Source organism: Bacidia gigantensis (assembly GCF_019456465.1).
Source record: "Bacidia gigantensis strain McMullin 20006 chromosome Unknown contig_74, whole genome shotgun sequence".
NCBI lineage: Eukaryota > Fungi > Ascomycota > Lecanoromycetes > Lecanorales > Ramalinaceae > Bacidia > Bacidia gigantensis.
In genome coordinates, this window is record NW_025408613.1 from 1,143,500 (window position 1) to 1,159,281 (window position 15,782).

At 49.1% G+C, this 15,782-nt stretch overlaps 6 protein-coding genes across 6 annotated transcripts; 2 read left to right on the forward strand and 4 right to left on the reverse strand.

Moving 5' to 3' along the window:
* Positions 1–189: 189 nt before the first annotated feature.
* KY384_000720 (uncharacterized protein) lies at positions 190–1,038 on the reverse strand (the record flags this gene model as incomplete). The annotated part of the gene is made up of 2 exons (XM_044809254.1): positions 190–915; positions 997–1,038. The coding sequence occupies 2 exons, from the start codon at positions 1,036–1,038 to the stop codon at positions 190–192; spliced, it is 768 nt and encodes a 255-aa protein (XP_044665241.1).
* Positions 1,039–2,037: 999 nt separating this feature from the next.
* On the reverse strand, positions 2,038–5,518 carry KY384_000721 (uncharacterized protein; the record flags this gene model as incomplete). The annotated part of the gene is made up of 3 exons (XM_044809255.1): positions 2,038–3,625; positions 4,009–4,969; positions 5,017–5,518. 3 exons carry the CDS (start codon positions 5,516–5,518, stop codon positions 2,038–2,040), a joined length of 3,051 nt encoding a protein of 1,016 aa, XP_044665242.1.
* A 287-nt stretch (positions 5,519–5,805) lies between these two features.
* Positions 5,806–7,046, reverse strand: KY384_000722 (uncharacterized protein; the record flags this gene model as incomplete). The annotated part of the gene is given in 2 exon segments (XM_044809256.1): positions 5,806–6,647; positions 6,662–7,046. The coding sequence occupies 2 exon segments, from the start codon at positions 7,044–7,046 to the stop codon at positions 5,806–5,808; spliced, it is 1,227 nt and encodes a 408-aa protein (XP_044665243.1).
* A 2,132-nt stretch (positions 7,047–9,178) lies between these two features.
* Positions 9,179–10,661, reverse strand: KY384_000723 (uncharacterized protein; the record flags this gene model as incomplete). Its single annotated transcript, XM_044809257.1, has 4 exons — positions 9,179–9,551; positions 9,647–10,180; positions 10,235–10,332; positions 10,515–10,661. 4 exons carry the CDS (start codon positions 10,659–10,661, stop codon positions 9,179–9,181), a joined length of 1,152 nt encoding a protein of 383 aa, XP_044665244.1.
* A 1,061-nt stretch (positions 10,662–11,722) lies between these two features.
* On the forward strand, positions 11,723–12,232 carry KY384_000724 (uncharacterized protein; the record flags this gene model as incomplete). Its single annotated transcript, XM_044809258.1, has 1 exon — positions 11,723–12,232. The coding sequence occupies one exon, from the start codon at positions 11,723–11,725 to the stop codon at positions 12,230–12,232; it is 510 nt and encodes a 169-aa protein (XP_044665245.1).
* Positions 12,233–12,595: 363 nt separating this feature from the next.
* KY384_000725 (uncharacterized protein) lies at positions 12,596–14,611 on the forward strand (the record flags this gene model as incomplete). The annotated part of the gene is made up of 5 exons (XM_044809259.1): positions 12,596–12,869; positions 12,922–13,823; positions 13,889–14,018; positions 14,078–14,450; positions 14,512–14,611. 5 exons carry the CDS (start codon positions 12,596–12,598, stop codon positions 14,609–14,611), a joined length of 1,779 nt encoding a protein of 592 aa, XP_044665246.1.
* Between the last annotated feature and the right edge of the window lie 1,171 nt (positions 14,612–15,782).

Genomic DNA, 15,782 nt, shown 5'->3' on the forward strand with positions numbered 1-15,782 from the left:
GCACGTGGTCGATAAGATGAAACCTCCTGCCGAGCTACGTTCGTGACTGATTCGCTGCGTACGCTCTTTGAACCCCCATTGTTGTCCCCTTTTGACAAGAAAGCAGATGTTGAATTGCCACAGTATTGTGAGACAACGAATTGAAATTGAATTGGTCCGATATATTGATGGGAGTTGATTATGATATCATTATCTCCCGCCTCTGAATTGAGGTCGCTCGAACCCCATCTCAGGCTCGTCCTCATTCTCCCTCAATCTCACGAAAATATCAAAAACGGCCTGGCGAGTCGATGCGTCTTTCTCATCCTCCTCAGCATCCTTAGCCTCCGCCTCCGCAAAAAACTTCCTCCTCTGCTCACGTTCTTGGTGACGCTTGGCAACGGCTGCGTCATGGATCTGCAGGGCCTCTTTCTCTTGCTCATCTAAGTCTATCTGCTCGTCCTCATCCCCTTCATCGTCTTCATAGTAATACGCCTCTTGATGAAGGCGCGCCATGGTGTCGGCTGCAACCTCATCCGTGGCGTATTCAGCCGCAGTCTGCTTCCACTCTTCGTCACTTTCACAGCGGGTTGCAAGGTTGTCTAACCGGAACTTTTGAGCAACCTGGGAGTCGACATCATCGCTTACTTTCCCGTTTATAAGATGGCGTATCCGAAAGATACTATTGCTGGAGGTGACGAGCTCATTGCTATTCTTGAACACGACTCTCACATTTTTTACGTCGAGCCGTATTGCAAAGAAATCGGCCATGTTCTTGACGAGCGGAAATTCCTTGGCCTTAGCGATGGCCTCATCCGTGTCTTTCGATACTTCTTCAGCTCCGAATGTAGCTTCTGGGGCTTTTGAGCGATCGAGAAACACAGAGAATGCCGCCTTAGCTTCGTGCAGCTCATGCTTGTCCCACCGAAGCGCTCCCTAAAAAACGATGTCAGATCAAGCGTGAAGATGGGCCAACTCATTAGCAATTCGGTTCTTACTTTGACCAGGCGAGCTCACACCACGCGCCTCTGCCCCTTTGCCTGAGCGTAAGGGCACCATTCTGGAAAACGGCACTTTTGATCACAGCAATGCCCCTTTTGACCGGCGGCAGCTGAACGAAAGTTTGATCTCCGGCTTTGTGGTACCACAGAATGGGCTCGCCAATTTCGATGGCAGTAGGAGGCGCCATGTCAAATGAGAAAGACTTGATCTTTGTAAGTTTCAGCTGCTTACAATCAACAATCACATCATACGCGTACCTATGTCCTGTCTTGAGAGAGGTTTGAGAAGACAGATGTGACGAGAGACAGTGAATATGAGAAAGAGAAATGTTCGGTGATCGAACACTTCGGTTTTGTGATTTGCGAGCACACCCGTAAAGAGACGCTCAAGAAGATAAATTCAACTCGACCAGCAATGGTAAGCTGAGGGTCACACACTTTCCAGACAATCACGGTATAGCGCGTTTGAATATAGAAAGTAGCCGACGAGGGAAAGAAAGGAGATTTGTGGCGGTAAAACTTTTCAATAACAAAGCGGAATCGAGGCCGCGGCGTCTTCATCATGAGGTGGTGAATCAACGGTAAAAAGGTGTCAAGGCAGTCTCCAAGTGCTTTTCTGCAACTTACGTACTAGATATATCGGTGTCCGTGTCATCGTGCCAGCTAGGAGCAGACGAATCGACTTGGCTCCCGCTACACCTTGAGGAATGGCAATGTAGTTCACCAGAGGAGTCAGCCTGGGCCTCATTATCATCTACAAATGCACCTCCCATTTGCAGAATCCGAAGGATCTGTCTGTGACCAAGACTAATCACTTTGCATAGTGGCATCGATTGGCTGTCGTTGCAACCATCGTCTACGGCCACTTTTGCTTTTGATGCACCTGAATCGTCCCCACCGTGCTCGTCGATAGAGTCTCAAAGAGAGCCGTTGCATGTATGCATTAATTCTTCGTGTTGTGCATCCTAGATTGGGCATCTGTTGACAGCCACTGTGGGATATCCACGCAAGTGCTCTCGAGTGTTTCTTTATTTGTTGGGATGATTTTCCCATGCTCTTACTTACGGAAGCTCTTCCTCTGATTTCCTTCTGCCACTTCTTCTGTGATATCAAGCTTGGACGGCAAAGACGGATGAAAGTATGCTTCTTGTAAAGGAGTAAGATGAACCCTGGAAGACTGCTTGTACTTCACGCCGGCTTCCAGAAGTCCCTCCACAATGTCTCGCTTACCCCTAGCTGACGCTCTCTCGAGCAATGCTCGCATTGGCTTTGGATAGGGGATCTGATTCTCCCACGCAACAAGCTGCGCAAGTAAGTCGGTGGCTTTATCCCGCAGTGCCATGATTATGATTTCTTCAAGTCTCCCGTGACGGTGGGCTGTATTCCCGTGAGTCATTGCGTCGAAGACTGTCTCTTGTATCTCGGTATCCTGGAAGGGACTAGTGATACTTTTGAAAATATCGCCATCTATCCATGTCACACCATATCGAAGCAACCAAAACGCGAAGTCAATCTTCCTCCGCCGTAATGCAAGTTTCGTGTATTCTCGCCACACTGATTCATGATGGTCAAATAAGTGCGTTCTTAGAGTAATCGGAAATGCTAATTGTGAAAAAGAACGGAATGACCCTTTTCGTAAAAGCATTCGCAACAAAGGCATTAATTGACTGTTTGCAGCCAACACGTCTTCGGCAGGAACGTAAGGCTGGCGATTGTTTGAATTCTGCTCCTGTGTCCACCAATTTCGGTAGATTCTCTCCACGATCAAGCTCAGCAGCGCTTGATGGTCATGCTCTACTACGTATTGTCGCACTATTGGTTGAAGGCGATTCCATTGGGCAACGGAAAAAGGTAGTACAGCCACGGCGTTGCCCCAAGGAAACAATTGCTGAAAGTGCTGCCATACGTCGCCATCCTTTGGTGTGAGCTCAGAGGCATGCATTAACCAGAACTGACTCGCATACGCCAAGAAAGGAGACTTGTAGGGTGAATTTTTTGGAGGAGGCAAGGCAATCTTGCCTTTTTCCAGCTGACGTAGTGTCACAACTTTATTGAGGAGTCGTAAAGATGTGGCTAGCTTAGGATGCAAATTTGTAGACAGGGCCGTATGTGTCAAGCGTTTCGGATCAATTTGTATAGATTGTTGTGAAATTAGCCCACGGCCGAACTCGCGGTACTGAAGATAGGTAAAGCAGGCATCCGCAATAATGTTTTCCATGGATTCTGAATCTCGAAAGTCTCCTAGAATAGAGACATGCTCTTTTTGACACTCGAGTAAATATTCTTTCACGGTGGGGTGCGTAAAGTGGACGAGTGACTGCTCCTCATCTAGCACCAGAAGATTACGACACCAAGGTACCATCTGATCAATGTCATTTACAAGACGACTAGGGTCCATCCATTGTTGGTGTCTTTCAATCGCAATCGCTTCTCTCAGCTCTAGAAGAGTGAGTGGTCGTCTAGCGCACGCAACCCAAGCAAACATTCTGCGGGCGAAAATCTTTTGCGGACTCTTGATGATTTTAGCTAGAAGCCGCTCATATGTTGAATGCAAATCTTTGGGCAATTTAATGAGAGTTTCTTGGATATCTGCGTCTGTCGCTTGATCGCAAATATCTTCTATCTGGAAATAAACCCAGAGAAACCTGTTGAACACATCACCAACCCAAGGTCAGCACACAAACATGGACTACTAAAAGGGATTATCGCTGAGTCAAGAACATATTATGAGCTCCAGTCCTTAGTGCTGCCTTAATCTGGTCAATCAGGTCTGGTCTTCCGACAGTCAATTTCTTCGACTCTCGCTTCTCCTCGATGGAGAGGTCAATGTAGCGATGTATATCTGTTTCCACTTCGCTACAACTAGTGGTCCGGTGGTGCATCTCCCTTATAGGTGACAGGATATCAGTGTTCATTGCCTCCTTCTATCTGTATCAAGTGAAATGTGTGCTTTGAAGGCAATATAGGGCAGGCATTGGAGGTCGTATGTGAGAGATATGAAACAGACGAAATACTTGGATAGACTTACACTTGCAAAGCACAGCGCACATCCTGAATGATTTCGTCACGCCCTACCAAGATCACTTTAATCTTAGATCTCTTAAGCGCTATAAGCCGTGAAAGCAATCCCAATATTTTGAGGCGGTGGGCTCTCTCAATTTCGTCGAAACCATCGATCAACAGATAGATTCGACTGTCAAACTCTGCACATATGTTTAGAAATAATGACTGGAGTTCTTCAAAGTCTGGGCTCATCCCCAACATCCCGGAGAGCCTTTCTTCAGACGATCGAGTCAGGTCGTTAGATGAGAGATACTGGCGAAGTAGGCATCGCAAGATCGTTTTTGGCTCGCACGAGTCGATTTGATCGTGTCGACAGAAGAAATATGCTATTTTAGAGGATCCAGGTAGATGAAATCGTACAACGTCATCAACAACAGCTGTGGCCAATATCGTTTTACCAGAGCCAAGCTTGCCAGATAGCAGAAAGATTGAAGTGCTTTCTTTCGTGACCCAATGGCTATACTCTTCAGTAGCACATAGCCAATTGGCAGTTTCACCGTATCGTTTCTTACTCTCACGCTTCCAAGGAGCAAGATAATCGAAGGATGAAAGCTGGTCTAGGAGACGTTGTTTCCGAGTGCGGTGCTCACTGACTTGTAGTTGCTGTCTCCAAAAGTGTTCCTCCTTACTATTTTGCGCTATTGTTCTACGGAACACCAAGGACGAGACTCTGTGCTTGGCTGCATCTTTGCGCTCAACAAGCTGCAGTTGTCGCTCACGCTCGGCGCATGTGTCTGCTGCTAGACGGATCTCTTCTTTGACGATTTTGCTTCTTTCTTGCACTGAATCAGTAAAATGGACAAACTCGACGTCGAATGAAACAAAAATAGTTTTAGCGTAGTGTAAAATGCCTGTATACAAAGCGAGAACGATCAGCTTCAAGCATCTGGAATAGGAGTGTACGCATTTGAAGGTGTCTGAGATGCCTTGAATTAAATCAGATGGCAGCAAGTGCGGCTCCCTGCAGTCTTACCCGGTTTGTTGATCGCCTCCATCGCTTTCGTGCAAAAGTCAATGAGGCACGCATAGAAGTTTGATAGAGCTTCACGCAGTCTCACAGACTCAGGGAAAAGGTGTTGATATTCCCTATAACGTGGGCAGCAGTCCTGCATTTTCATGAACCAGCCAGTAAGCTTGTCGAAGAAGCTACTCAGGTTACATGCTGCAAGAATTGTTAAACGTAGACTCCCCCACACGAGAGCTGCTATTGCTGGATTGGAAGTAACGAAGGTGCCGATGATTGAGGTGAATTGCTGTACCGATTGTAGCGTGCCTTGTAGGCGGCTGGCGACGCAGCGCGATGTCCGTCTTGATTTCAGTGCGTCGACCTCAGCGGTGAATGCAAGTACTGCATCGGCACTGAGTGGTGCTGCTACCTTCGAGGTCAAGAAGTCTTTTTTCTGTTGCGGCAGCAGGGCATTCTGATACTGCTGGATTGCTATGGAAACAGGATCCAAAGTGTTAGAGCTGGACATTGTGACGCATAGACGATTTGCACAGACTCCAAGGTCCCCAAGGAAAGTGCCGCAGTCTTGTGTAATCGAAGGATGACCATACAAGGCTGAAGAGGCTGGAGCAGCCACAGCAGGTGCATTAGCTTTGTCGGGTGCACTTAGGCTGATTGGTAGGCTCTCCTGAGTTTCTACATCCTGTAAAGCGACAGGCACGACGGTCTTCTCGTGCATCGAGCGTCAGTCGTGATATTGGGGGAAATGATTACGGGCGCATGTAGACCTTAGTGCTTGATTTCAAAATATAATGTTTACGCCTCTTTGACCCACTGCTGCCCACTCCAAAGGCCTCCGGTCGTCCACAACCAGTAGTCCCGGCCCTTGATCAGCCACACGAGCCAGCTCGGTAGTTTGTAGCCCATAGCAGCACCTACGCCCTTACTCTTCCCAATTGGCACCAACTGCGTCTCTCTCTTGTCCTCCTTAAACATTCGATCCTCACCTAGAGAGCCCTCATCCTGCCCAGAGGCCAGCAGTAAATCACGTTTAATATTTGCACAGACGACAGGTATGGCCTCGAGGACGAGATGAATTGCAGGCCGTGCATATGATGCAACATCACCAACAGCGTAAACGCGAGGTCCAGCTATGTCCACACGCAAAGTCGATTCATCAGTGTTGACACGGCCATTGGGATTCAGTAACTCCTTAGATATGAAACTGGTGTTCGGTCTCGTGCCGGTTGCTGGGACATAGAGATCTCCATCAAGTCTCTCCCCATTTTCAAGTTCCAATGTCGCTTTGCTCGCGACATCCGTCGTCCCCGCGCTTTCTGGTGACACTGCTTTGATCCGAGCGTTCCTAATGATTGTCACACCAACGTCCGCGAGATAATCCTCGGCTTTTTTTGCGATAGCGGGCCTGAGCGCGGGCAGGATCTTGGAGTCGGCACAGATGACCGTGATGGAAACCTTGGGTTCTGGTGGTTTCGCACTGAACCAACCAGCGCGTCCGTTGAGGTACTCGCCAAGCTCCCCAGCGGTTTCAATACCGGCAGGACCTCCACCAGCAATGACGATACTCTTGGCAGCTGGGAGTGCTTCCCGGAATGACTTCCAACTTGCTCGAAGAGAGTCGCAGTCGCTTTTGAGGCCTAAAAGGGGGAACGAGTGGCCGCGCCGGTGGCAATGACGAGGGAGTAATAATTGATCGTCTCAGTCGAGCCAGTGTTCAAGATGAAGGAGACGCTTCGGTTGGCGTGGTCAAGCTCTGTGGCTGTGCCATGAATGAAGCGAAACTTTTGTGCCGGGTACTGATCGAAAACCTTTGGAATACTGACAAAGAGCTTATCTTGTGGAAACATATCGTCCGCTAGCATCGCACGTGGACACGCAGGGCGACACACGACGTGCGATGAGGCGCTGATAATGACGACCCGAAAGGATTCTTTGGTGGGCAGCTTTGGTACAGCATGTTTAAGGAGATAATGGGCTGTAGACACGCCGGCATAGGAGCCACCAAGAATCACAATATTCTTTTGAGGTTCTGCCATGGACTCCGCGCTATCTGTAAGCTAAAGACTATTCCTGAAGTTCTGATAAGCTTGAAATGTAAGGACCAAGTAACTTCGCCCGACAGTATGACTGTTTCAAAAGAAATTTGAAAGGCTTCAGGCAAGCAAAATCGCAATTTCGAGGACAGATGCCACCCTCTCAGGCACTCAGTGAGCCCTGTGGAGCAAGCAGCGTAACTTTATTAGTTTGGATGGCCTGATGATTGGGTTGTGAAGACAGAATAGCCTATGATAGCAAAGAACCGACGGTAATGCTTACGAATCGGGTTGTATCAAGCCAAATCGCATGTCAAATAAGTCACAATGAATCAGGTTTCACTCAGACCGTAAAGAGAATAAGTACAAAGGAGAGGGAGACCTCCTTCAAGAGCGCGGAGGGAGCGGAGCTTTGAAAGCGGGAGAACAATTCGTCCGCTCCTTGCACCATAGAATTACTTAGTCTTGGGCAGCCAACAACTGCACACAACAGTGTTGACCTTGAGAATTTATTTGACAGCTATGTCTGTCGACTCGTACAATGATGTGAATTGAACGAAGCCTAAGAGGGACGGCCGCAGAAATAGAAAGTCCAAGCCCCGATTTAATAGAGGGCTTGGAGGCCAGACTTAGCGCTAAGTTTACGTGACGAACCATAAACAATGGAACACGAGCAGCATAGCCCAATGCCCATCAAGATCGATATCGTGCAATGATGCAAGCAATTCAAACGGTTCTCTCAGGAACACGCCAAATCACCATCTCAACGAGAAACATGCACGATCTCATTGGCCTTGAGAACACGATAAATGAGGGGAAAACGCACGCCAAAGCAGCAGATTCAGCTCGGAAATGGGCAAGCCCGCGGGAGGAGGCACCCGGATCATCACCATGCATGAAGCATCGCCCAAAACAGTCGATTCCCGCTCTAGGCCGTGCACCAGCTTTCGATCTAACGTTCCCTAAGGCAGTAAAACGGACCAGGGTCGGGGTTGCATGGTGGCTTGCCAGCGTTACTGTGGGAACATCAGGCAGCCCGTAATAATCATCCATCGTGGGCTGACGGTCAGCGTGTCGGTCAGCACTGTACGCCTGATTGTTGGATCGCCTACTACCTTTGACCTCGCCACCTTGATAGATTGATTATATAGATCCCAGCTGCCCCGACTCTACTTTTTGAACATCCAGTCTTGCTGATATAATACTTAGACTGTTTCCCGCCCTATCCAAGCCGTATCGCGTCCAGCCAAATATCGCGCGATATGCGGATCCAATTCTTACTTGCCGTTGCGAGTATCGTCGGTATCTCTGTGGGCGCACCGCTTTTCAAACTGCCTGGTATGTCCCCGAATGAAACCAATATACTAACGACTCGACTGATATCTTCCAAGAACACAAACCGGCTGCTCGCGACTTGGACGTATGGCAGCGATTCGAAATGTCTTCATATACCCTCTGAGCGAGGGGAGGGTGGATATGAGGTTTACTGCGCATTAATGAGACAAGCGAGACAACTTGACGACAACTTAATGATGGAAACGAGGACCGACCAGAGCATGGATGATCACAGCATATTTGGACCGCGTTAGCGAGGAATGAATTGGGCATGGGAAATCGGATTGACAGTAACGGCGTTCAAAGGAAGCAAGGAATGACAGCGAAGATACCCACTGGGCCAGGTCATTGGCATATCAAGTAGATAGACTACTACCATCACATCAAAAGCACCATCATTATTGATTCGACAAAGTCAATTCGTCTCAGCTGAGAAGAATCTCAGCCACTACCTCTCGCCATCTAAGTCTATCCATTTCTAGTCCAGGCCTTATGCACGTGCTCTCTCTCCCCATCCTAATGAACTCAACTCACTTCACCAGCTCCCACAACAACCTGCCCCCCATCATGCAGCGGAATAATAGTCCCCAGCAACCCGTCCCCAACAACGTGCTCACCCGCTCTCTCGATCTCCCAATAAAGCACCCGCCATAGCCTGTGACGATTCACGTATTCTCTGATGGCCCAAATGGTCTTGCCTGCCTATTTCCCAATCATTCATTAGCCAACCATTCTCCCCATTATTTGCCCTCTCACTTCCCAATCTCTCTCCCTCCTTCCCTTCCTCATCCCACCCTTCTTCACCCCCCCACCCACATCCACAAACAGAGCCTCAAAGAAAGAGCATCACTTACTTCACCAAACTCCAGCCCCCCTTGCCCACCACCCCCCTGCCCTCCCCCCTCTCCATCTCCCTCCCCCTGTACCTCCGCCTGTCTCCTCGGCGCAACACTAGCCCTCAAAACCTTCCTTCCCCCCGTTGGCACATCGAACCACCTTCCCTCCGCCGGCATTGGCCTGGCGGATATCTGCGCGCTCAGCCATGTCGCGAGCTGCGAGAGCACATTGAGGGTGTCGAAGGGGCTGAGGACGCTGATGGGCGTGAATGTGTAGAGCGTTGCTGTTAGGGGCGGGTAGGTGAAGGGGATTGGGAGCTGAGTTAGCAGGATTTTTCTGGGTGGTTTGTTAGTGGGGGAAAGAGAAAGGGCAGAAGTTCAAGAAGGGAAAGGGGTGGAAGGTGGAGATGGAGACGGGGGTAGGGGACATACTCGGTTAGGGATACGGGCGAGGTATAATTCTGAAACGTCAAGCCGGTGACAATTGGAAGTTGATCTTCCTGTGTATCTCTAGCTCTCCGCTGTGTCTGCGCCGAGGTCACGACACTGGTTATATTTGTTCCTCCGCCGAGAACACCTGGTAGGAACGTGATCTCCGGCAATGGCTCAATCTTCCCTTCCGCTCTCTCGTCCTCGGTTCCGATGTCGTAGATGACGAAGTTTAACGACCGATACAGTTTCTCTTCGGTGATGTATGCTCTGAATGCATCTATCACCCGCGCGGCTTCACTGTATGAGATCGGTTTCTCGACAGGACCTCCCTTGGAAGGGCCAACCTCCACGTGTATCTTATCTTCATTATCACTTTCTTGTCTTATGAGGTCGGAAGTGCCGTGCGCTCGGAGCTTGTCGCTGAAGTGGTAGAGAAGGTTGTGTTCTTGGTCTTCTTCGAATGGGGTTGAGTCTGGAGGAATCTCGACACGGATCGCAAGGTATGTTCCTGGAACGGGGATGGCATTGGTGGCCCTGGAGTATTGATTAGAGGGGACACAACGCAAGTGATGATGTTGCAATACTCACGAGGTGGAATTGATCAAGTTGATATCCTCTGGATCGATTACGAAGCTTGCGGGAGCAGCGATAGATGCAATCGTAAGACATGCGATGGCCGAAACCCACTGCAAAGACAGCATAGACCACATCGCGGTCCGCCTCTTTCCCTCTTTTCAGTCACGTAAAGCCAGAACAAAACGCCAATGGCAGCTGCTAAGCTCCTGAAATATTTTGGAGTACCTGCGCTGTGTTATCATGCGCTACAATCCGTTTAGCGCGAGGCAGCATAGATGTCGCGAAAACGTACGTGCTCTGAATCAAGATAGTCGCGAACGGCTACAAGAATAGTTCTTCTTAAATGCGCATCATTGACTGACAACTTTTCTGGTTCATCCAACTTGGCCAGCGGCTTATCATCGACAGCAGTATCCAGCATATACTTCTGACAATACATACCGAGTTCATCGGATTTTAATAAGAAGACTAGAAGTGACTTTCCAACCGCGAGTCACTTCGCATGATCGCATTCGCCTCAACAATCGGGCTTTCTTCCAAGCATGCCTTGTGAGCTTGCGCCAGAGAGATTTCGTTCCCATGGTAATGAATCAGGGCTAGCACGTCGACGGGAGGCATCGACAAGTTTAGGGCAAGCTTCGTCCCCCGATTCGAATCGTGTTCTTTGAAATGTCAGTGTTGGATGGCATTCATTTCACTTAAAACCTCAAATGGGCCTTGGAATAGGATAGTGTGCAGTATAAAGATACCGATGGTCCTTGATGTAAGTGCGTATTAATCGCGACTTTTGCATGTGCGGACAGGCGTAGAAATATGTGATTTGGCGTGTTGTATGTACAGAAAAGTATAAGGAGAAAGAGTTGAAAACAAGCTTAAAACTGCACGAGGATGACGCGTAAGAGATCTTTGCGTATTAACGTCAATCTCCACAGATCATAGACACGACCTTCGGTTGAAGGGCTCGTCGCAGAAGCTCATCGCCATTCTAAACGCAACTGTAATATGACTGCAGAGTCCGTCACTTTGGCACTCCTCGTGGTGTTGGGGAGCTGAAGAGCAGTATGCCACCACAAAAGGAAGGATAGGAGACAGTCAAGAGATTCTCTGGCACATTGTATTGCTATGGGGTTTTCTAAGCCAGGTTTGATATGCGCAAATGCGCCTGAGATCATGCAAGGTCGCTGATGAGCTCCAGCCAGAGGCTCGTCTCTGCTGTGCGGTCTCTTGCAACATACGTAAACCACTATTAGGCATATTCGGAGTCCCGAAACCAAAGTACGGCTAAAATGCAAGACTCACATGGCAAGGTGGCGGGTGCCTGTGTAAGACATGTTCCCCGCATCAAAGTCACTCACCTGGTCGCGGCAGAAGGACCATGTTGGTCAAGCAACAAAAGAGGAAGTCTGAAGTCGGTCATCGCAGCTTCAAACCTTCACTCATATCCACTTTACTGCCTTAGAATTATTGCTTCTAGCCGACGAAATATTGACTGCGCCAAAGATGCAGCCCGTAAGCGTAATTACTATACAGCTGTTATTGACCTACGTCGTCACGACAAGCTTAGCTGTTCCTCTCAATCTCACCGAGAGTAGCACGACACTCAAGACAGGCTTTGCTCGCTGCTTCGACTCTCACGATGCTGGACGATCAATAGTCAGACCTAACGCATGTAAAGCCATTATAGCATACCTGTCCTATCAGCCCCAATTTCAAGAAATCAAAGAGTATACAGACGACAATCTCCCGGGGCCATTCGGTTCTCAAGGATGCTTCGTGGATATACGTGTGGTCAGACCTAGGGTTAGCGACCTTTTCTCTTTAGCTCTTGCAGGCTGGGTCGCTGAGATGATCAATAATCGCTGTTTATCTGAGAGACTTGAATTTAACCGTGGAGGCTTTGGGCTTGTTGGTGACCGAAACAAATTCATTGTCGATGTGTACAACTCGCCTCCAGCAGAGATGCCGGCCAATTGGACTGAGGTACCCGTGGAGCCGATCACAGTCTTGTAGCAGGGCATGTATAATCATCTAAATGGGACAGCGTCCTGCGGTGATGTGTCTATAATAAACTTGATCGTTCATGTCACATAAAGAACAGCCAATTGCGAACACTTGTAGACTCCCGCCTTCCAAAAGCTGCAGTTTGAGTTGGCTAAGGCAGCTCACAGTAGAGACTTGCCAATCCTTCTTCGCAAGCGCCAGATGTATAGAAATCGTGGAAACTTGAAGCGTGAAAAGTCATTTTAATCTGGCATCCAAGCTATTGGTAATGTCGTCATTTGATTGGTTCCTCAGATTTGCCGAGGTCTTCCAAAATATCCAGAATCAAGACGTTGAAGGGACCGGCGTTCTTTCAACCTCAACCTTCACTCCATGGCTATACCGACGCCATGTGCGCTGGCTGGGAGAACAGGCTGGAAATGCCCCAGCATCTCGTTCAGCTTGTTCGCCCGCTCCTACTCATACTTCCCTCCCGCAAGACGACGGACGCTTTTCCAGCAACGAAACGGGCGGGCGTTCCCCCAGCGTCAACAACAACAATTCGCCACATCACTAAGGCGGAGTCTCGAGGACGTTCAAGAGACATCGGATCCTCGCCAGCAAGATCGGGTGAATGATGAGGTCGACGTGTGTATTATCGGCGGCGGTAGGCTGATTTGTAACCCGAGTATCAGTTGCCCACAACTAATACTCTACAGGCCCGGCTGGTCTCAGCGCAGCGATTCGATTAAAGCAGCTCGCCAACGATGCAGGAAATGAAGACTTCCGAGTCCTACTACTTGAAAAGGCTGGGGAAATTGGCGCTCATATTCTCTCGGGCAATGTCATTGAACCCTCAGCAGTAAACGAGCTACTGCCGGATTGGTTATCAGACGACAATGCAAACAGATTTGACAATGCCACACCTGCAAAGAAAGACTTTATGCGCTTCTTGACCAAGAATAGCGCCATACCGATTCCAGCGCCTCCACAGATGAACAACCATGGCAATTACATCATCTCGTTAAATCAGTTTTCCAAGTGGCTGAGTGAGCGTGCTGAGGACATCGGGGTGGAAGTCTATCCGGGGTTTGCAGCAAGCGAAGTGCTCTATAACCATGATGGCGCCGTCAAAGGTGTAGCAACGAATGATGTAGGCATATCACGAAGTGGCGAGCCAAAGCCAAGCTTTGAGAGAGGGATGGAATTTCACGCACGTGTCACTCTTTTTGCCGAAGGCTGTCATGGTAGCTTGACGAAGCAAGTGATCAAGAAGTTTGACCTGAGAAGAGATAGCCAGCCGCAGACATATGGTCTGGGCCTAAAGGAGGTATGGGAGGTGCAACCGGAAAAGTTCAAAAAAGGAGAGGTTGTTCATACTATGGGCTATCCTCTCCCAAAGGACACGTACGGTGGCGGTTGGCTCTACCACTTTGGCGATAATCTTGTCAGCCTGGGACTTGTCGTTGGCTTAGACTATCCCAATCCTTGGCTGGCCCCATATGGAGAGTTCCAAAAAATGAAACAACACCCTACCTACAGATCTGTCATTGAAGGTGGCAAATGCATATCTTACGGCGCTAGAGCACTCAACGAAGGGGGTTCCAATCGATACCCAAATGTGCGTTCCCTGGAGGTGCCCTCATAGGGGATACGGCCGGCTTTCTCAATGTTCCAAAAATAAAGGGAACGCATACAGCTATGCGGTCAGGAATGCTGGCAGCTGAGGCTTCTTATGCAGCCTTGACCAATAATCCTCCAGGCGCTGGCTCGTCCGTCTTTCTATATGACTACGAGGATAAGCTCCGCAACAGCAGTATCTGGGCAGAATTGAAAGAAGTCCGGAATATGCGACCATCTTTTCATACCCCCTAGGGATCTACGGTGGAATCATGTACTCTGGACTTGAGGCATATATCTTCCGAGGCAGGACTCCTTGGACTTTGAAGCACAAGGAACCAGGTGACTATGCCGCCACTAAGCCGGCGGCAATTTCCCAAAAGATCGAATACGCCAAGCCAGATGGTGAAGTCACCTTCGATATCTTGACATCTGTCTCGAGGACAGGCACAAACCACGAAGAGGACCAGCCATGTCATCTCCAGGTGCAGGATTGGAAGAAGCATAAGAATGAGATGTGGCCTCGCTTTAAGGGCGTTGAAAACCGCTTTTGTCCTGCTGGCGTGTATGAATACGTGGAGGACGCAAATGAAGAGCATGGAGTGAGATTTCAGATCAACTCGCAAAAGTAAGCGATCGCAATTCTCATCAGGACTGTTCCACAGATGCTGACTCATTCTGTTCATTAGCTGCATACATTGCAAGACCTGCGATATCAAAGCTCCAGCTCAAAATATAAATTGGCAGACCCCTCAGGGAGGCGAAGGTCCGAAATACGTGATGACGTGATATGAGGGAGAGGAGCAAAATGCAAGGATTGTAGTAGAATACTACGTTTTGTGGTTGACATTATATAACCTCACGATAGAGAAAGAGATCTCAGCATCAGCAGGCATCCTACTGTTTCATCTGTAAAGATAGACTGGTAATGCGGTTTGTGCATACTGCATAGCAGCCTTCTTCGCATCAATGATACGAATGGAAGCCAACATCCAAAAAGGGTTCTGGAGTGATCTCACCGTTGTCGGCAGCCATGATCCGAATTTAGCAGCATCTTGAGGCTCAGGGTCTTTTGCCGACATCTGGTCCCTCTGCGGTTATTGTCCAGATCCCGGTGATACAATCTGATTGGCTGTGGACCCAGCTACCCCGCGATCCCGGTGGCTTTGCCCCGACCGCCGGAGCAAAGCGAGGTGGTGGGGGCAAATGTGATATGTGATATGTGATTCGTGATGGGCTCTGTGGCAGCCTACAAAGCTTCTCGAAGAGTGGAAGAGGACAAAGAGACACGTGAGCACAAAGCCAAAGGCAAGCCTTCAACCAAATCCCATCGCGTGACTAAACGTGGCAATTCACGGTGAGGGCGAATCCGCATCCGCGTCGTGTCGCGACGCATCTGATGGGTTGACAACCGGGTTTTGGGAGGTTAAGAAGCGCGTCGCAGACCAACCCGTCAAAACCGTTACAAACCAAGTTACCAGAGGATGAAGCGTCTGAAGTCAAAACGGTCCAGAAATTGCTATAGTTGAAATCCATCCACCGCTTTGCCTCTTCCAGAATAGTGATGTCAGCTTGCGCCACTCTCATTTGCTGGAAAATGACATCCATGCGCTATTCTCCTTCTCTGTTCCCTTTTCCCCTATCCTCTATCTCTCTCTGGACCCCTTCTCCCTGTGCATTGTTGTCGCTCTTCATCCAACATACTTCGTCTACTTACCATCACCATTATTCCAGTACTACCAAGATTTCTTGTCTCGTGGTGAGAATAGCCCTGGCTGGTAAACAGAGAGATATTATTATCGTCGTTGCCTGCCGCTCTCAGACCGGCGGTTCGACCCACACAGAGACCCTGGACTCTCAGGAGGCCGCACAGATTCTAATTCGCTGTAGCCTCGTCGTTTCAAGCACACCAGTCAGCTTCGGGCCTCTCAGGGAGTTGGGACAAAGCAACCTTCGCCCA